This window comes from Protopterus annectens, chromosome 3.part1 (genome assembly GCF_019279795.1).
Source record: "Protopterus annectens isolate FY-2018-M chromosome 3.part1, PAN1.0, whole genome shotgun sequence".
In the NCBI taxonomy this organism is placed as follows: domain Eukaryota; kingdom Metazoa; phylum Chordata; order Ceratodontiformes; family Protopteridae; genus Protopterus; species Protopterus annectens.
Window position 1 is genome coordinate 1,835,709,578 of NC_056732.1, and position 22,530 is coordinate 1,835,732,107.

General features: G+C 38.1%; 1 protein-coding gene across 1 annotated transcript in view; it reads right to left on the minus strand.

The window, feature by feature from the left end:
• Positions 1 to 22,530, minus strand: part of LOC122798729 (gastrula zinc finger protein XlCGF26.1-like) — a 90,742-nt gene that overhangs the window by 36,992 nt on the left and 31,220 nt on the right. Inside the window, exon 2 of the mRNA XM_044067829.1 lies at positions 17,618 to 17,744. Within this exon, the coding sequence (XP_043923764.1) occupies positions 17,618 to 17,744 (127 nt within the window). The remainder of the gene's footprint in view (positions 1 to 17,617; positions 17,745 to 22,530) is intronic.

Genomic DNA, 22,530 nt, shown 5'->3' on the forward strand with positions numbered 1-22,530 from the left:
ATTTAGAGGCTTTTCTTAACTTTGTTTCAATCCCTCTGGCTGTTACTTCATCCCATTTCATATCCTGTACCTTTAAACTTCTTATTCTTTCTTTTACTTCTTCTATCCATTTAGCATTTTGGTTATGTTCCACAGAATCTTCATAGATACTGCTCCAAAAAATGTGTCCATTTCTTCTTTTTTAGGTGGTCTTTCAATCTTTTTACCTGGTTTCCCAGTTCTCTACAAAACCTTTTTGGGTCATCAATAAATTGCTTATTTTGTTCTTTTCCTTTTTATTTATCTGTGTATCTTCCAAGTTTTCTAACTGTGCTGATATTTTAGTTTATTATTTACAATAGTGCATGATAAATCCTGATCCGTTATAATACTGCACATTGCTTTTTATCACATCTATCTTTCTGAGTATTTTTGTTGATCTGTTCCTTCTTCTATACTCTTCTAATAGTAACACTTCTTGTCTTAATTGCTTTATAGTTTTCTCTATTCGACGCTTCCATGATGGGATTAGATTTCTCCGCTTCCTTTCCCTGACTACCATGTGCTCATGTGGTAGAATTTTATCATTTATTAATTTAGCTGCACAGTAATATATCCTGTTTACTTCTGTTGTATCGTATGGATCTCTATGAACAGTCCTAATTACTGTGTTTGTTTGTTGTATCAAACTTTTAACTTTTTGGGTTTTTATTGACCTTCTGTAGCCTATTTCTTTCATTGATCTTAATATGTGTATCTCTATTAAATCAAACAATTCTGTTCTTAGCTCTTTCTTTTCTAAAGTGGGGCACATTTTTTGTTCTCCATTTCCTGTGGGCATTCTATAGAAAATTCTATAGCATCTTCCTGTGGCACATTCTCATCAATTTCATCCTGTGTCATCCGTTGCTCAGTCATATGGGAACTCACTGGCCTATCACTCTTCAACATTGACTGCGTCGGAGTTGTCACAGTTTCCTGTTCCTTCCTTTGCTGTCCAGCTTAAAGTGAGGGTTTACACCGGTTTCCTGTGAAAGGCTCCAAAATATCTTCATATGGCAACTGACCTGCTGCTTCCCATTCCAATGGTTTCTTCTTAATTTGGATGTCCATTGCTTTATGCAGCTGTGATGTTTTCTGAGTTACATTTTCTACACTGAATCCTTCACTTTGCAGGTACTCCATAACCTCAGTTTCTATTTCTTTGACTTCTCCATTACTAATATCCTTTTCTACTTTTCCTCATTGTCTTCTTATTTTTTGTATAAATGTCTAGATTCCTTTGCCTGTATTTCTTTTCAAATGTCTTTGGTTCTGCTGTTTTTTTATTGATTAGTTTTGCTTTCTCCTTTGCATATAATACACACCAAAAGCAGTGCTTATGAGGCAAGATAATACCGCAGGAATAATCCAGTAAATTGACATTTATTATAAATGCTTAATTGATTCATTGTGTCTTTCTTCACAGTACCTGTGACTTCTTCAGCAACTGTGAGCGAATTACTAACATCAACATTTAAATGCACCTTTCATGAATTAATAAAAACACATAAGTAGTCCTAATTAAACAATAAACTTTTAAAGACAGATCAACAAAAAAATGTGTTCAAATTGTATAGAAAAATATATACAAAAAAATAAATGAAATATGTGCAATATAAAATGTTAATAAGTTAAGTCCAATGAATGTCTACTTAAGTAAGTTTATAAATTACCAGGTTATTAGTGTAAAAAACTTTAAAACAATCATCCTACATACTCCTTTGCATAAATATTACACCATATTAAATCCCTTTTTCTTTCCCATGTCCATATTTCTTCTTCAGATGTCTCCTGATCTTCCTGTTTCTCCTTACTTTGGGGACCCGTTCCATCATGCTGTGATGTAACCTGTGTTAGACCTTCTACATCAAATCCTTAACTCTGCATGCATTCCATAACTTCAACTTCTATTTTTTTAACTTCTACTTTACTAATCTTCTTTTCTATATTCCCTCTTTGTGATACTATTTTTATTGCAAAATTTTCCATAGCTGGACACCTTTGCCTGTATTTCTCTTCAAATATTTTTGGGGCTACCTTTTTTGTATTGATTAATTTGGCTTTTGACTTTGCATAGATATTGCACCATATCAAATCTCTCTTTCTTTCCCATGTCCATATTTCTTTTTTATACTTTTCAAAAATATCTAGGTTTTGCTGTTTATATTTTCACACTTCCTCAGATGCTTCTTTTTCCAAACACATCAAAGTTTCTTGGTTTATATAATGTTTTTCACAAATGTGTTGTATTAATGAACACAATTTTTTATTTGAAGCTTCTGACAGTTTTTCTTGTGGAAGCATTTTTCTTTCCTCTAATTTCTCTCTTAATCTTTATGTATATCTTGTGTCTGGAAATTTTAGGCTTTTTACATAATAGTAACAATACATAATTTCTTTCTTATCCTCAATACTCCACTCTAGCATCTTAATTCTTTGGCGTATCCCCGTTTTTGTGATTTGTATGGGCTTCTACGTACTTCGACAACAGGGGGGCCATCCTCCCCCTTGGGCCTGGCCTGGCCCCACTGTAGGAATGTTTCTGTATTTTATAGAATCTACACTGTCATTTTTTCCAGTCCTGGCACCAGTGCGCCTACTAGGATTGGGCACTTTTTTATCCTGGGTCTTGTGCACCCAGCTATCATTTTTAGTTTTTGACCTACTTCTGTCCATCATATATGCTATATAAAATATAGTCTATATATCTGCGTGGTCTTGGTGAGATTTTGTGAAAAACAGGGTCCACCTCATGAAGGTACTCACCAAGACTTGAGGATGAATTCAATTTCAGCAATACTACTCTCCTTTGCTTGCTGACTTATCATCGCTCCATTCAGACCCTAGTGTTACAGTTTGATTTCCCTACTGGACACTGAGGAAACAACCACATGGTGCTACCTGAAGATAGGTGGAGAGTCCTGCTGACATCAACCTCTTGCAATAGTGATGGGCGGTTCAGCATTGAAGCCCACTGAATGTTCCCCACCCTTTATGTGTTAATGAGTGCACACAAGAGTATGGAAAAACAGGAGAAAATACTTTGAGGCATCAATGGGTTGCTGCCCCAGGGTCACTAATCTCTTCATTGGTCGCAGACATGGGTTGCATATACCCTAGGGCAGGCTAAAAAAAGTCCAGCAGACTCTATGTATGAGCAGAGGAACTGGAGGCAGTTGACGGTCAAATACAGGAAGCTAAAAAAGCACAAAAAAAAGTTAAAAGATAAAAACAGCATAAACACAACATTCTATTGACAGAATGCATTTTCTTCCTTACAAAATGATTTTTATATTGGTACATATAATATACAGTATGACATCCATTTCTCCCTTACTGTGGTATTTCTATGCTATCCATCTTCTTCATTGCATAGCATGATGGGTTTATATGAAACCTCTCAATAACTTCTTTAGGATAATTTTTGTTTAAGAAAAGCCCAAATATTGCATTTTACCCCTTTTATTCTGTGAGAAAAGATCTGTGGTAGTCAGACATGACTGTTGAAGAAGGTTGGACAGTGGTGCTGAATTGAGAGAAGTAGAGATGATTCATGGGTAAATATTAAGCATTCAGTCGGCAGACTATTATGCACTTAGTCAATAACCAGTCAGTGACAAGAGGTGAGAATCTGACCCTATACCTTGTGTATCTGAAGTAAACACCTTAACCTTTACGGCAACCCACAACCCAATGTTAAAATGGGGGAAAAGAAGAGGTTGATGATGATGATGAGGTCCACCTCCCCCTACCATTAGGGTCATAAACATGGAGTGTCTGATAAGTCCTACATATAGCTGGCTAGATATTTATGTACTTTTTAGTGTACTGTCACTAGAAGTGCTTAGATTCCCTCCTACTGGCCATAAACCTACTTAAACATCTGAGTACAGAAGGGCCTCACTGAAACATCCTACAGAAGGGCCCCACTGAGACAGATGCCTGGTGTCAGAGGCATGGCCTCAAGCTCAATGCAAAAAAATGCATTGTCATCCCCTTTGGTAAAAGGGTGGTGCAGTGGTGCAGCGGTTAATGCTGTTGCCTCACAGCAAGAGGTTCTCCAGTTAGATTCTCAGCTCTGGTGCCTTCTTTGTGGAGTTTGCATGTTCTCCCTGTGTTCGCGTGGGTTTCCTCCGGGTACTTCGGTTTCCTCCCACATTCTAAAGACATGCTTCTGGAGCATTTCTCCCCGGGTCTCCACTGAAAACAGGATCTGTGGAACCTAGTCAGACTTTCCCAGTCAACAAAGGTTAAATAAAAATAAAAAAAAATAAAAACTCTGTACCCATGAACTACCACATAAACGGCAGTCTACTTAACACCAAATGTGTGATAAGAGACCTTGGGACCCAGGTGGACAGTAGTCTCTCCTTTGATAATCACATCACCACAGTAGTCAGGAAATCCTTCTATGTGGCACACCTCATCAGAAAAGGGTTCTCATCTATTAAAAAAGAAGTCATTGTTCCCCTCTACTAGGCACTCATTAGACCCATTATAGAGTACAACTCCTCTTTTGGAATGTACCTCACAAGACATCTGCAGCAGCTGGAAAGGCCACAGCAGTACCTCACAAAGAGGATTACTGGCCTCAGACAGATGCCCTACACTGACCGTCTCAAAAAACTCCAAATTTACTCTGTAGCATATTGCCTACTCTGAGGAGATCTCTGCCTAACATATAAAGCTATGTTAAACCCCGAGCTGTTGGACATGATAAACCTAAAGAAATCCCAATCCCTCCGAGCTACACGCTCTAGGGACCTAAAACTTGTCACCACAATAAACAGGACAATGCTGGAGGGATAGATTCCTGTCCCAGAGACTTCCTATACTGTGGAACAAGCTACCCATCTATGTCAAGCAAAGTTTTTCATTAGCACTCTTCAAGAAAAATCTTGATGAGTGGATGGGAAATAGGATCACTTCTGTGGCTCTGCTCGACAGGGGCACAGGAAATTCACTTTCTTGGGTGGCGTAAGCCAGGGAACCTTGTTGGCTAGGCTTACTTAGACCCATGGGCCGATAGCCTAGTACCTACCTATGAACCTATGAGTATTCACTACACTTTTACCATGTTGTATCAAAGTACAGACAAGGTTTAACTAATGAGAAATCTGTGAGCCCAACCGAAGGAGTGAATGAATAAGAACGAACCTCTGCAGCTGTTTCCCAGTTTCACAAAAAGGCTAATTTGAGCACTGTTTTGTAGGAGAAGAAGAAGAAAGGTTGTATTCCAGTCCATTTAAAATATGCAAAACAAAATACAGAGGGTAACTGGAATTAAAAAAAAGGTAAGGACACTCTCACCAGAGATTCTAAAAGTAAGCAGCAATTCAGAGTACTGCCATTCTGAGTGAACAAAAAGAAAATATTGTATAAGATGGTGGTACATTACAACCTTAACTCCTAGAGATACAGAGAGCACTAGGAGAAAGGGGAGCTTTAACAAAAATCACACCAGTATGTCTGTGCCCATCAAGTTATGTTTGAGTTATAACAACAATTAGCAATAACTACTTACAATGCCAGGACACTTATGCTGGCAACCAAAGACCACTTTAAAAAACACTGGTCCTGCCATTGTACTCACCCTCCCTGATTATTACCTACCTTTTATAGTACAGTCAAACTAACTTACTAAAACTTACCATTAACTACTTCATCCTATGCTTCCTATGCAACCTCCTAAGTTTATTCTGTACTCTGCTCACTGATATTCTTATGTAACCTTTTAAGTTTCCGCTACTCTGCATACAAAACCTTATATTTACTCAACTCTTTTTAAACCAAAACATGGAACTTATTCTACTTTTTAACATTCTCCTTTTTGTTTATAGTACTGTTTTATCTGTCATCAATATACATGTACGTAGCTTATGTATTTTAACTACCAAAGTTCTCTATTGCTAGTTTTATTGAAATATATCTGTATTGCTATTTTTATTGGATTGTATATCTTTGGAGCTTATCTCCACAGGCCTCCACTGAAAAAGGGCAATAGCTCAGCCAGACACTCCCAGTCAATAAATGCAAAATAAAATAAAATAAATAAATAAAACTTACTACTGCATAGAACTTCAAAAGAAGTTAAAATGTAATTATTTTTTAATAGAAAATAAAGCAGTCGCCAAACGTACGGCTCTAAAATCACGTACTATTTATTAAAACAACTGAAAATAATAGTAGGGTAAGCACTTTCACCACTCCCAGTGGCTTCTTCAGACCATTAACTGAAAAAACATTAAAAAAGCATTTAAATAACCTTCCACTTACTTCCCGTTAATACATTGCATATGTTGCTAGTATTCCTATGTCTACACCTCTCATTCGTAACTAATGCATGCTCCCTAGGGAGCAATACGTCACTTAATCTGTAATTCGAAATTATTTAAAGGTACAGTATAGAGAACATTAAACATTTTTCATTCACATGCTCAGTTTTCATTTAAAACCCTTCCAAAGCATAATAAAACATAATTCCTATTATACAAGATGTAATCTTTGCATATATTATTTCCGTCCATTCATGTCAACGTTCTCCATAGGAAATCCTGCATGAAAATGATATTATATTCAGTTCCGGCATGCACATATAATGCTTGGGGCTTATACTTCATTTTCCTCTAGCTCCATAATTCTACTTCATTTAGGAGCTTTAATAAAAGCAAAAACATTGTTATAGAGAGCTGTACGTTTGGCGACCGCTTCACTTTCTATTTGTTTGTTACACAGTTACGTGGTCCGGTCATGGATTTTTCTGCCTAGTATTTTGCTGCATTGTCTTAATTATTTTTTTAGTTTGTGACCGTAGAATTCCTTTAAGTAAAGAGAGCTACAAGATGACAACTGTATTGTTTAACATAAGATGGTTAAATTGAAACAGTCACAATCACAAGGTTATACACATTAATTTAGTGTCTAACACTTTTGACCTCTAACTTACAATCAACTGCTGTTATTGTATGAATCATTAAAACATTTATTCTAGGAACCACTACCATAGTCATAAACATAATGACAGTCGTATACATTGGGCCTACTTTGTACTACTTGAATGCAGTCAGGAAAAATTGCAATTCATAGTCCTTCACAGCCACCGGGTTACAAGCAGGATGCAGGTCTAAAGAGCCCTCAGCTCAAGTGCTGCGGAAAAAGACCACATACTACATGTGCACTGTCTAGCTGCTGGACACCATACCTCTCAATGATATACCAAAAATTCCAACAGTTGTGACAAATGCTGCTGTATCTCATTAGAAAACCAAAAGTTTTGTGATATTTCTTCAAGCTATAGAGGATGTCATGGCTCACCTATGTTGTGCCGTGCAGTCCCTCAACTTTGCATAGCCAATCAGGTACAGGTACATCAAACGTACCTATACCTTCTGACATAAGCAGGTCACTCTGTGCCTTCTGACACTCCTTCTTCCATTACAACACACTTGTGAATGACGGAAAATCCAGGGATACATTAAATAAATTCATAGGTTCATAGGTTGGTACTAGGCTATCAGCCCTAGGGCCTATACAAGCCTAGCCATAACAATTCCCTGGCTATTTCTTCCCACATTATTTACTTTCTCACTGCACACCTGAACTGGAATGTAAATGGATATTCCTGCTGAGGTTAGGCATTTTTAACAATTGCAAAGGGCTCTAGTATGTGGTTTGGCCCGAGTAGCAGCTCTACGCAGTTGTTGGCTGTCTTATTTATGAATCAGAGACTGCATCTTTAATCAGTGGAGCTTTATTAGCCAATAGTGGTATGTGTTTGGTATTACTTTGGGACAATCAGAATCCAATATTCATGACGGTGGACTTCGACCAAACTACAGGTCTAGCAAAGCTCCCAGTGATGCCTCTGTTAGCTCCTCTGGTCATTCACAGTGGCTGAAGGCAATACAGCACTTAGGGCTTGAACAGCAGATTGGACAAAGGGTCAGAGGCTGCTTGGATGAAAGCAGGGGCTCATACCCATACATCTCATCAGCTATAAGTTATGCACTGTGCTATGATTTCTGGACTCAGATTTAGTATGTCTCCTAAGAAATACTGAGTGTCTTCATGCATTTACACCTGTTAAAAGGTAAAAACATTAAATAAATGGACAAAACATACAAAGTTTACTTATTGCTCCTTTTATGAGCTCTAGTATCCACTACCGCCTTCTGTTCTGAAAAGTAAGAAAGTGACCCTCTTTCTGACCCTCCACTATTCTTTCTTAACAGCAGCACTCAGAGGTTTCATGTTCAGAGATGATTATTTTTTATTTTATTTATTTTATTTTACATTTGTTGAACGGGATAGTCCGACTAGATACGTGTCCATTTTCAGTGAAGGCCCGGGGAGAAAAGCTCCACTTATTGTTCAAAAACAATTAAAAAAAAAAGAGCAAAAACAGAAGAAAAAGACACAATATTTCTCAAAGTTTAACACAAGGTACAAACAGGCAAAGCTGTCAATTGTAGAAGAACTCATTTGAAATGTAGGCTGGTTAGTTTGCTAATAAGCAATTGAGTAAAGAAACAGTGATTGTAGGGCATGCATACAGATTTGGAAATGCTCATAGGGTGACAGACACATCTTATCCATCTGTGTTACCAGAGGCCTGGATTTGGGAATGAGATTAAGGTGTCATCTTTCTGTGGTGCTGGTGGACAAGGTTCAAGGAAGCCAAGAGTGGCACAGCATGGGCAGGCATTAGAAGCACACAGTAACCACTGGCCAGTTCCCATTGAATGAGAGTGCACTGGATGCCTGCTAAGAAGTTTATGTTGGTAGAAACCCTGATTACAATACCTTCAAAGTGTGTTAGGTTGTGTCAGATACTCAACAATAAATAATGTGTCCTTTTAGGTTGTTGTTTCATGTTAAAGATCTGGTAAGGATCGTGCAATGAAACAACCTGCTGCCGACACCATAATCATTACACTGCGAAATGCATGACAATTTTCATGTCTGTTGATTTGCAACCATCTCTAGTGCTTACCAATTTGTGTTCTGCTAAACAATAATTTCTTTCCCAGGATGTAGCATGCAATTGTACCTTTTTCTTCAAGCAATCTAGTACCTGCCAGACAAAAACTATGAATTTCAAGTATGAGCTTTTTTTTATGAGATAATAGGTATTATCTGGGTAATACAGAAGATAAGAGGCTTACCTCACCAAAAAGATCAGAAAAATGGAAGTGTGGAAGAGATCTTACAGATCAGTTACAAACATTATACATCACTTTTAATCTACCCAATCTTTCTCACTCAAACATTACATAGCTCATTTAAGTCCTGCCACGTTTTAGAACTCATTCCTCCCTTGTATGTACTGTTCCCACAATTCCCATTTTACCTATGTAGTTTGCTCCCACCCTTTTCTAAAGATCTTAATTTCAGCTTTGTCCTTATAACAGGGAATTAAGAAGTGACATGTATCAACTGAAATACAGACAAAATTATTCTACATTGAACGTAAACTGGTGAAACTCAAAGACAAGACTGAAAAACAAAATTTAAGAATGATTGGGGTATGTGAGGGAGTCAAGAACTACTCCATGACAAAATGCCTTTTATTAAGCGATGTTCTGTCAAAATTTTAAGCCCTTCCAAACCCAGATAACACAGCAGCCTATGTGTAATTCTTGTCCTTATAACAAGGAATTAAGAAGTGACGTAAAATACAGACAAAATTATTCTAGATTGAACGTAAACTGGTGAAACTCGAAGACAAGACCAAGACTCAAAAACAAAATTTAAGAATGATTGGGGTATGTGAGGGAGTTAGGAATTACTCCAAGACAAAATATCTTTTATCAGGCGATATTCTGTCAACATTTCAAGATCTTCCAAACCCAGATAACACAGCAGCCTATGTGTAATTATTCACAGAAGCTCTGTGCAACCATCTCAGTGACTGCATAGAAAAAGCTGTGCCTACCAGAATTAAGCACAAAAGTAACTCAAAAAAACAAACCACCCTGGTGGCATTCCAAAATTAGGCTATGCAATAACAAATGTCATAGCTAAAATTAGAAAGTGTAACATCAAAATGATAAAAACACTCTCATCATGCTGAATACACAAATTGGAGGACTAATTAAGTCCAAAAAAGCAAATGTTGAGGTAAAGATAGTGCCCCAGGCCAAGGACAACCATAAGGCCTTCTTCTGCTATGTCCAAAACCTCAAAGGCAGCACACAACAATGTGCTGAAGTGCTGGTAAATGGAGCCACATTCACAGAACTGGGAGATATAGCAAATGTTCTAGGTGACAAGTTCAGCTCCAGCTTTACCCCCCCCCCCCACACTCCTAGCCAGCCCCATGAAATACCATCTAGCACAACCCTTCCAACTATCAGTAAGGAGCAGGTCTTAAAGGTGCTGTCTAAGGCCAAATATACACCTTTGACGGGCTCCAATAATATCCTAGGTTGCCTCTGAAATGGCCAGAAATATGACCTTTCAGGGCTACTGGAGTAACTATTCAACAATATCCAACAGGCTTCATAACACATGAATAGAGCACTTCAAAGGTCATCTCTCTGCAAAAAGGTGGGCCATCAACAGATCCTGGAACAACAGACCTATTATTCTAAATAGTCTCATATGCAAAGCCATGGAAAGACTTATCATGGAAATGGTTAACAATGACATAGGAAAATGTTTGAACACAGGAACCATGCAGGGGTGTCCTCTCTCCTCTTTGTGATTTGCTTTCTATTTAGACCACTGGCAAAGAAAATAAGGGACTCAGAAAAGCAAGTGTAGAACAGGTATGGTAATAAAGAAACATCAGCTTTATTTGCAGATGATACTTTGTGCCTTATAAATCCAGAAAAAGACATCTCAGTTTTGCGGAACATTTTGAGACTATTTCAAGTCTTTTGGGGATATAAAATTAGTGAATATAAAACAAAGGCTATAGCAGTAAATTATGTACCCACATGCAAATTGGTTCAGCAATACACATACTGACAGGGACATGAAAAGATGAAGCATTTAGGAATATGGATTAAAAAGAAATTTGTTATGGCAGCTAAGGATATGTGGGAAGAGACTAAACAAAAGATAATACAAAAACTGAGAAACTGAAAGCTCCTGTTTATGGATACGGACAGTAAGATACGAGTAGTGAAATGATTTTAATCACTTTAGTTTTATATACAGGTCAGGCATATTTTTTATCAACCAGAGGAGTCGTTTTGGACAATAATTAATAATCAGTTGAAGTAATTTATCTGGGAGGAGATGTGGGCTTAAAAGTTAAGTGGGATAAGATGATCCTTCCAGTAGAGTGAGGTGGTTCAGGATTATATAATTTGAAGGGATATTTTAGAGCTACACGGTTAAGGCTCATAACACATACACAAGCAGATGGATGTAATTCAAAATGGAAAGGGATGATGATGATGATGATGCTAATTATGATGAAGCACAGGGGAAGTTCAAGAAATAAAGAGAGACTGGGATTTTGGATGCATATTCTTAAGGAGAATAATAACAACCATACATAATATTATACTCATAACATAACAGAAAGTATTCTAAGGAGTAAGCCAACATGAGAACAGAGAAATGAGATTTTGACAAAAGGAATTACTAGAAGAAGAGTCAGAGAAAATAGGCAAGAGGGGACTGGAATTTACTGGAGAAAACTGGCAAAGTAACCAAGGTACTGGGAGCAAATAGTGATGGAAAGGTAATATAGAGGAATGAGGCCAAGAAGACATTTGGAGTGCAGGCTACAGACTGCCTACCTTACCAGGTACTGATGTCAGAGTAAAGCAAAGAGAAATGGATAGGGAAATCTTAAGTTAAAGATTAGCTCTGTTAGAGTTTTTAGTTGCATCTGGAACATATGCTGCTGTTAAAAAAGGGATAATTAGTAGGGCACATAAAACACTGCATAACTATAAGAATCAATCAGAGGAGGTTAGAAAAGTTTGGGAAGACAGAGTTGGAAAACAATTTATAAAAGAACAATGGGAGGGCATATGTGTGGCTCCCAAATATGCAACAAAGTCCAGAATGTTTAGGATATTTGCTTGGAGGTGTTTGCACAGGTTATTTTATACCCCAAGCAGACTTCAAAGAACTTTTCCTCAGGTTAACAGTAAATGTTAGATGTGTGATGGAGAAGAAAGAGGTAACTGTATATATGTGTTTTGGAAGTGTAATGAGTAGGCAGATTTTAAAAAGTCCCCAACAGAGTACACTGTCAGAAATATTGGGTGAGTAAATGTTTGTGTAATGATGTGAGGTATTGCCATCTGTGCCAGGGAAAGTAGGGCAGTGCCTGTGTAACATATGCCAGCATAGTTATTTGAAGTTTTGTAAATACTTTTGTGTCACTTGACTATCACACTGATTTGTACAGATCCTTGTGTTAATATATTTTATGTTGTTACTTATGTTCAAAATGGATGGCACAGTGATGCAGTGGTAGCATTGTTGCCTCACAGCAAGAGGTTCTCCAGTTCTATTCTCAGCTGGGGTGCCTTCTGTGTGGAGTCTGCATGTCCTCCCTGCGTTTGTGTGGGTTTCCTCCGGGTGCTCCGGTTTCCTCCCACATTACAAAAACATGCACCTGTAGCCTTTCTCCCCAGGCCTCTGTTGAAAATTGGCTTTGTTCCAAGTCGGAATTTCCCAGTTAACAAATAATAAATAAAAATAAAATGCATCAACAGCCCTTTGCATGGTATAAGGGGTTGGGAGGGTGGTCTAATGGTTAATGTGTTTACCTTACACACACAATGTACAGGGTTTGAATCTCACAGGGGGATAATTGGCTAGGCTTAAAATGGCTCACAAAGGCAGTCAGCCTAGTACTAACCTATGAACAGTGGGTCCTGCTGGACAGAGAGGAGTGTATGTCAGACAGTATTATTGTAACTGATTAAATGTATGTTTTAACAGAGAATTCTGGAAAGAAAGAGTAGAAGTTTTGAAACACTCCCATAGCTTTCTGATGCTGCAGCAGATCTTAACAAAACACTGAGTCTGTGTTCTACCAGAGTCAGGTGACCATATGTGAAGTCATTCTATAACCAATACTGAAAGGATGGAACTCTTGCAGCAGCTTGTTTTGTTTTGATTTTTTTTGGAACCTGACAAGTAAAAATCTATGACAATTATCTCTGTCAGTTTTAGTTTTTGAAGCTTATCATCTTGCCTTGTGAAAGTAAGCGTCTCAGTACTTCATCTTGCCTTGCTGAATTAATTAGGTTACTAGAGAACAGTCATTTGTTAGTGAGTCAGGAAAATACAGTGAGATTAGTTAAGTATTGTTTTTCTGCAACTATGTGAACCTATCCACCTGTGTTATTTTGTAGGTATCCTGTGACTGAAACTCTGTTGTTTACTATAACTAAATATTCAGTATTTTGATGTTTTCTAGTTTATTATTTATTATTAAATATTTTTATATCTTTCATTGTAGCTAGTCTTTTAGAAAATACTTTTAACATCTTGAGAGTGCTTATACTTATTTTAGTTACACTGTGGCCACTCCAAATAGCCTTGTTGCTTTGGTCACACTCTACCATTTTTATTAGTATTAATTTTACATGGTATAATTGCATGCCCTTGTAAGAGCCTTAAAGTAACTGACTGGTGGCAGTATGGTTACCTTCTAATCTGGGCACAGGGGGCACGGCTTGTAAATCTGTGCAGCCTTTCTCAGGAGTGTGTGTATATGTGAAAATTGTGTGTCAGCTACTTGGAACTGGAACAAAGTACTCCAAAGTGCTTAGTGTGAAGTCGTGCTTGGTGACTGCTGAGAAAAAGAGTCTAGTCCCAGGTCTGGAGCGTCTTCCATGTGTTCTCTTAGGGAAAACTGTGCTTGATGCAGTGAGCTGCATCTGAAAATATTGTGTACATCCATTCCTGTTCTTACTGGCTGTCTCTCACCAATGTCAGTGGTGAGGACTGAGGCCAGGGATAGAGAGAATGCCACAGATTGTAATGAAGGAAATTATTCTTTTGAGCTGGAACACATCTGAATTGTCCAGACATACTAATGTTTTATTAATTTTAATGTTGTTGGCTGCCAAAATAACAGTTATTAGAAAATGGAATACACAGTTTAAACCAAATGTATTTGAATAAATTAATATTATAAAAGTGATAAAAGAACTGGAAGAAGGATATTTGGAAAAGGGAAGGAGCAAATTACATAAAAGTAAATGGAAACTGTGGGAGCAAGACATGCATAATAATGTTCAGGAGGAGGAGGAGTGAGGTTTCAGGGAAGTCAGGAATTCAACATTTTTTTAATGTTGGATTGATAATAGTTACAAAGAATGAAAGAACATATGTGTGATGTATAATGTATATAGGGAGAAATGTTAACATGGTTTGTCTTCTTTTCTGTTAATATTGGTTTGTCTATGTCTTACGTGATAATATATTAAAGGTGTTTAAAAAATGACATAGGAAACCTTCAGACACTGGACTTAACCCAGTCTGGTTTCATCAAAGGCAGGTCATGCCTACTGAACTTGGTATGTTTCTTTAAGAAAGTCAACAAGGAAAGGGATGAGGGCAAAACAGTGCATCCTGCCTACCTTGACCTAGTTAAAGCATTTGATACACTACCCAGCACTGGCATTGTAAACAAACTCATGGAATTATTTATAACCCCTATGTAGCCTGCTGGATAGCCAACTGGCTCACAGATATGACCCAGGAGGTTAGGATTGGAGAAACTACCTCCACAAAGATGCCCTCAGGGCTCTGTGCTTGGCTCAGTCCTCTTTGGCATCTACGTCTCAGGAGTCAAGGATGTGTGGCTTACCAAGTTTAGAGATGATTGCAGACCGGAAGCAACTATAAGAAACTCATGTAAGATACTAACATTTTACAGGAAGGTCTAACACAGATAAATGACTGGTGCCAAAACCATGGCTTAAAACTCAAAGTGAAAAAATGCATAACAGTACCTTTTGAGAAGCTGGCCACGCTGTGAAAGTACCTCATCAATAAAACACCCCTAAATGTAGACACAGTAGTCAGGGATATGGGGACTTGTGTCAATAATAATCTGTTTTACAACCAACAGTTAGTAAGAAAATCATTATATGTTGCTCAGTTTATAAGTAAGGGCATGACATCTAGGTCCAGAGAAGTCCTTGTGCCACTATATACAGGCCTCATAAGACCCATCACTGAGTATAACGCTCCCTCTTGTGCACGTGTAACAACTGCAATGTCAACAGAGGTTCCTCACAAAAATAATATAGGGTGCAAACTCAATGCCCTATGCAGAATGCCACAAAGCCCTATCTCTATACTCTGTTTCCTAGAGACTGCTGACATGTGATTTATTTCTGGCATGCGAGGCATCCTTAAATCCCTCCCTGATGGACCTTTTGCATATCTGAAAAATGAACAGCATCACAACTACTAGATCCAAGGTTTTAAATGTTGCTTGTAATTTAAATAGGACATGTTGGAAGGGCATGTATGTATCTCAGGGAATCCCCATTCTCTGTAATAGGCATCCCTTCCATGTAAAACGAGCCCTTCCTTTACCCTATTCAAGCAAGACCTGGACCGGTGAATGGGAAATTGGATATTCATCCCTGTTCTGACACCTATGTCTCTTATGGACAAAGGCAGCAGTTAAATCATGCCCTGACTAACATACACCCCTTAAAACAACCTCTAAGGCAAGTAGCCAGTGTGATACAGTTGGGTTGCATGGCTATTCTTATAAAAGCCCAACTGGTTGCTAGTCTAGTATAAACCTATGAACTTAAGACTTAAATGGATATATGTACCAACCGATTATGCTAGTTTTAATGATGCAGTTTATTAGGCAGGTTTTTATTTGTACAATATTTGTGAACATTACATTAAGCACCACTGAATGTAGGATGATTTTCTGCAAATGTTATATATCATAATGGACTGGACATAGTTAACTCAATGTTTAGTAATCATTGAGTTATACTTCATTTGATTTTAAGACATCATTATGTGACAGTGTACTGTTATGACTTCATTTTGCTTTAAAGATATTTAAATTAATGTGATTTTTTTATGTAGCCATGAAAACTGTGAAAACATCCATTTATTTTAAAAGCTCAGAATTACTAGGATGAATAAGGTGCAAACGTTGAACCTCAGAAGTGTAACCTACCAAATATGTAAATTGCTGGAGTCATTTTTCATACCTCAGTTGAAATGACACAATGATAAGGATAATTAAAAAGGGAGCATGGGGACAAAGCTTTTTCTATGTGAGGTTTGGGGAAAAGTCTTTAAAAAAAAACAGCCAGTGAAATGTTATTTTCAATGCCATTTGTTATTTTTAGGTCACAGAATTCTGTAATGTGCCATTTTTTTAACTTAAAGTATATTAGTTATCCATCCTGATAGCTTTTACATTAGTAATGCACAATGTTAGCAAAAAGCTACAGCATATAACTTTAACATGAGCAGTAAATGTAACACTTAACAGATCTCATTAGCAGGGCAACGTAAAGATCATATGCAGGCAAAAGTCTTACTTGGGTAAAATGTTGCTTTGGTATTGCCATGGTACGATTGCTGAGCCAAGCTGGACCTGTAAAAATCCACCAACACTTGTGCAGGATATTTTAAACTGTTTGCCTTTTTTAATTCCCTTATTTTCTTGCTCGCTTGCCTACTTTGACATAGATCTTCATACCTCGCACATTGACAATGCAAGGTCAGGGATGCAGGGGATTTGAGGATTTCAGTTTTAGCAGTGCTATTTGCAATGATATCTTAAGACATGTTCATCTTGAAGAAACAAACTCAAAGACCAGACAATTGTACATTGCTAATATTTCATGAATACAACTATATTCATGAAATATTAGTATTGTATGTGCTCATTTGTTTGACTTTGTACTTTTTATGTTGAGCATCTGCTTTGTGGTGGAGCCTTCTTAGTACAATGTGCACAAGTCCCCCCAAAATAAATAAATAAATACATTTTAAAAAATGATATAACCATACCCGTTTTAATTATATATTTCATTTGTTAGAGAGAATGGCTATATCAACAATTTTACATTTATATTCAAATGTACTAAATCACTGCTAAAATATGTGGAAGGTGACACATGAACGTTTCTGACCCGAGTAAGCTCCAAGCTGAGTTATGCCCATTACAGCCGTACACCAGAAAGGGAGACGCCATTGGTAGCTGTTGACATCGATCTCCTTGTACAGTTCTATCTTTCAGATAAAAACAGCAGCATAAGAGCCAGCAGTGAAGTTTTCTACAAAAGTGGATTGCAATGCAGATGCTGCATTTTCTTTTGCTAGGATGTACATGATCTTTAAAAGAATGGATGATTCTGAGTACACCAATTACCCAGACATAAGTCCTTAGACTGGTACCAAAGAATGCTGCTAAGGCTGACAAGGTCTTGCCCAGCGAACAAAGACAAGATGAAAACAAATGAAACAAACTTAAGAGCTGTGAAGAACAAACCAACTATTTACAACAAAGGTAAAAGAAAAACTGTAACAAAACAGTTTAGCCATTCCAGCACTTCTCTCCATACAATTTTGTTAAAGTTTTAAATTTAAGCGAATGCCAAAAGTAAGGACATGCTGTCATTACCTAGTGAAACCATGTTGTCAAAGTTCTGCATCATGACTTCCCTGTACACTGCCTTTTCTTCCTTACTCAGCATCTTCCATTCTTCACTCGGAAATTCAATCACAACATCCTCAAAGCTTTCTGGCGCCTAAAACACAAATGAAGTGTTTGCATTTTCTTGATTTCAGTTTTATAGAAAAACAAGTATGATGATCTGAACTGTTCAACAAGAAGGTGAGCTAAAATGTGTTTTTATTATAAATGGGAAGTGGCTTCTATAACTGTTAGGTAAACAGACTGTCTCTATCTCCCTAGAATGTAACAGCATAGTAAAGATACATTTCAGCAATAGGTCTGCAGGCAAAGTGACCACCTCTACTCAATTCACACCTGTTACAGCATAAATAATATCAGACTACAACTGGAAGTTTGAGACAGTTTAGCATACAGAAAGCTTAAATAACGTGCTTTTAAGGAAAACATATAAATTATTATGTCCACGATGGCAGATAATGCTTGCAGTCAGGTAATGATGATGTCATAACCATTCATCTACATATTAAGTCTGGAATGCATATCACACAGCCTCTAAATATCCATGTCAGGTAAACTGTTCAGGAGCAATTACTACAGTCATTTTGTGACCTACAACTGGGATGACTGAAAATAATATCAAATGCTCATATCAACACAATAAAATATCTAATACTTCAACACAGAATGCATAAATGTGTGTGTGTGTGTGTGTGTGTGTGTGTGTGTGTGTGTGTGTGTGTGTGTGTGTGTGTGCGTGCGTGTGCATGTGTGCATGTGTGTGCACGCGCGTGTGTATGTGTGCATTATATAAGGATAAATTCACATATCTACATGTACATACACATATGTATAGCTTTAGGGAGTGATTGGAGAATTTAGGTTTAGGGAGCAATCAGGGAATTTTAGGGAGTGATTGGGGAATTTAGGTTTAGGGAGCAATTAGGTAATGTAAGGTTAGGGAGTGAGAGTTTTATGGTTAGGGATAGGGACTGGGTAGTAGTTTTAGAGTTGGAGTTAGGGTTTGGGGTGAGATATGTACTTTACTATGATCAGGTTGTAGGAGGGCTATGTCATTCATGAGGACTGGGTTGTGGGAGGGCTATGTAATTCATGAGGATTGGGTTGTGGGAAATCTATTAAATTTACTAGGATCATGGGATCCATGAGCTAAGAATATGTGAGTACATGCAGTAAACCCTGTAAATATAAATATGTGTTTCTGAAGTATAACCAAATTATTCACTTATGCTCTGCTGATGAGGTCAATAAAAAGGTGTTATTGGCCTGAATGTAACCATAAAGACTTAAAAGTAAAAAAATGTCATGGACATTCAGAAGCCATGTAGCTGAAACACTTGATGTTCTTAAGGGGTCATTTGATATGGCCCATGAGCCTGCATTACAGGAAACAAGGTATCAGACAGTGAAAACTGTAGCTTGGCTGCATTCTTCTTGCAGTATACATCTGCACACAAACGCATACTCGTATTAGGCATGTATTTCACATCCTCTTTACACCTTACCTGTATTCTGCTGCTCATTCCCAAATCTCGTACTAGTTTCTTCGCTCACTTCTAAATCTTGGAGTAAGACATTTAGAGTAGCCACAAAACCCTCATGTCGTACCCAGATCAGTGTAAACGTGCATGCAAATGGAATTGTTAGGGAATTAGGACATTAAAGTGTCCTGTCTTCTACATGTGCAGTTTATAGTCTACTTTCTGGGCTCTTCCATACCTCCCAACCTCTTAAAGCAAGAAATCTGGAGAAAGCCATCAATAATGGGGAGGACAAAGGTCCAAAAAATAGGGACACTTTTCGAATATTGCTCTTACAAACTTAGAAAATTGATAGAGTAACATGCATTAACATGGATTTTTCTGAATGGTATGAAGTCAGAAACTCAAATGTCGGTCATTATTTTCTGACTTTAACCCACAGTGTTTTGCCAGTGATTTGCAAGAAAACCACAATTGTATGCGTAATGGACTACAAGTATGGGGCAAAAATCTGGACATTTTACAAAAATCTGTACAGTTGACTGGTATGGGCTCTACACAGGAAATCCGTGTAAGACAAAAGACAGCTCTGTTATGTTTCTGATTTGGAAACATAAACCTTGTGCATTGCTGACAAACTTCCCCCTCAAAGAAACATCCAGAAAACTCAGAATCCAGACTACATCGGTGTCCAAGGTTGCATCTACACCATACTCTTCCAAATAATATGATCCACAGTGGCCTCTCCAAAATTTACAACATAAAGCACTTTCTTCTCTCTGCTGCCAGTCTTTTGTTCAGAAAGACATGCTGGTGCCTACTTTAGTAACATGAATTAATGTTTGTTTGTTTTAAGTATGTATGTATATACGTATGCATGATGCCTTATCTCTGGCAGGGCTAAGTGGTCCACAGTGCAGCCAATGTAATTGCACTTTTACTCCTCATGCTATATCACATCTGTGTCTGAAACTCTCCCAGCAGCAACACCACCTACACTGTTAAGTTCCCTCTCCAATCCACCATGGCTTCCTTCTACCAGCCATTCAGAAAGTACACTCTAGAGGTCCCCCATTCTTAGTAAACTCATTGTCGATTACCTGCATTTTTGACTGCATTGCAGGTTTAGACTAGGATGTCTTGTTACTTCCCTGTGTTTTCAAACATCTGCGATTATGCTTTTAATGGCATTATGAAAGTTAAATATTATTACCTGACACTCCTAAGCATCCTGGAAGTGCATCTTCATCTGACTACTTCCTACTTCATTCAGTTTTCAGGCTGAAAACCAGGATTTACTTAGCCTGTTAGGTTTAGTATTTTTAATATTTTTATCACATACTTACAACCCTCTTTTGCTAAAAGACTTGGTCTTCCTCATTCTTTCTATGAATTTGTTCCAAACTGAGATCATAGGATCAAAGGAGGTTACTAGAGTAATGGCCCTAGGGCCCTTAAAAGCCTAGCCAAGAGTTTATCCTCAAAAAAGAAACCACAGTCAGCACCTGTCACCTCTGTCAATGAAAGACAAATGTGGAATGCCTGGGACAAGTTTGTGGTTTCCCATCCACTCATCAAGGTTGCGTTTGAAGAGGATCAGTGAGGTACTATGTTTGACATTTATGCGAAGTCTATTCCAGAGACTGGGCAGCCTCTGGGAGACAAACCTGTCTCTCCAGCATGTTTTGTTGATGTTGCATATTACATTTAGGCCTATCGAGCAGGTAATATGCGAGGAGTTAGACTTATGGATATGGAGCATCTCTAGTAGGGCAGGGTCCGATATTGCCTTGTAGGCGAGACGCAGATCACCTCTGAGCAAACCGTACATATAGAAACACACACACACACACACACACACACACACACACACACACACACACACACACACACACACACACACACACACACACACACTACTGCTATTATTCTACAGACTAATTACCTCAAATGCTGCCTGTAAAGCAACAAATATAATATATAAAACTATAAAACTTGTATATGAATTCAGGATTTCAAGGCAAAAGGAGCAACCTGGCTAAACAGGTGTGCTTAAGAACATGCAAGAATGAAATGGCTCTTTAAGGAGTCTACACTGTTCCAGAAGTCCTGTGAAGAATCAACTTCGTCTAAAAAAGTAGCATCTGGTCTTGCAGTCTAATATAAGGAACAGCTGAGACTGTGTTATATCTGTTACTGTTTCTATGGTTACTGCACTCTTTGTGTAGGCTACAGTGGACTGTCTTATATCTGTTATTGTCTGCAGTGGACTGTCTTATATCTGTTACTGTTTTTATATTTAGGGGACTCTGTGTGGACCACAGAGAATCCAGCAGTAGTAGACTCATTGGTCCAAATTCAGCATGTACTTCTTAATCCCTCCCCAAGAATGGTCTCCTAGAAAGACTCGGGGCAGAAGGCCCTTACCATGCTGACAGCTTTGGTGTAACAGGTCATAACAGACTTCAGGAGACAATGAGTAGGAACAAAAACTACATGACATCACTGAAGTTCAAAGGTTCATAGGATGATACTAGGTTATTGGGCCAGAAGCCCTTATAAGCCTAGCCAAGAATTTCACCCATGTTCCCTCAAAGTCAGCACCTGTTTCTCCCATCTAGCAGGGACACAGGTAGGATCCCAGGGGTGTATTTTCTGTTTCCCATCCAGTCATCCAGGTTCCTCTTAAAGAGGGCTAGAGAGGTGCTCTGTTTGACATGGAGAGGGAGTCTATTCCACAGATGGGAGAGAGTTTTTGGGACACAAATCTATCCTGCCAACAAGTTCTATTAATGTCAAAGGCCAGGTTAAGGCCTTGCGTGTGGGTTGCGCGAGTGGGGTTTGTCTTACGGATATGCAGCAACCCCATCAAGGCTGGTTCTGAAATGCCCTTGCATGCCAGACACAGGTCACCTCTGAGCAGTCTGTATGAGACTGAATAGATGGGACAGGGCTTTTAGTCTTTCTGTAAAGGATAGGTGTTTGAGACCTTGGATGTTCCTGGTCTCTAATGCAAGAGGTTTTAAGGAATCACACAGTGAAAAGTCTAGCTTGGCTAGATTTTTCCTTTAGTTTTTACTGACTTTCTGATTGTTGGATTGACCCTGTGTACTCTGTCAATCATCAGAGAGTTGAGCAGCTTTAGTGTCTTAACCAGCTCCCACCAAATAAACTGCACTGTGTTACTTCCCTCTTTTCCCTCAGGAAGGTCAGTAATATACAGTAGAAGTTATTGCATTTGCTCTAATTTACCATATCATCTAGATTCAGTTCATTTTTATGTGTTGCTTGATGCAGATTTTGTCAGTGTACCATATCTCATTGTGGTCTAGTACACTTGTTAACCAGAAGCAAAGCATCTTCGAGGAAAGTGCTGTAACAGTACTCCTTTGTAGTGAC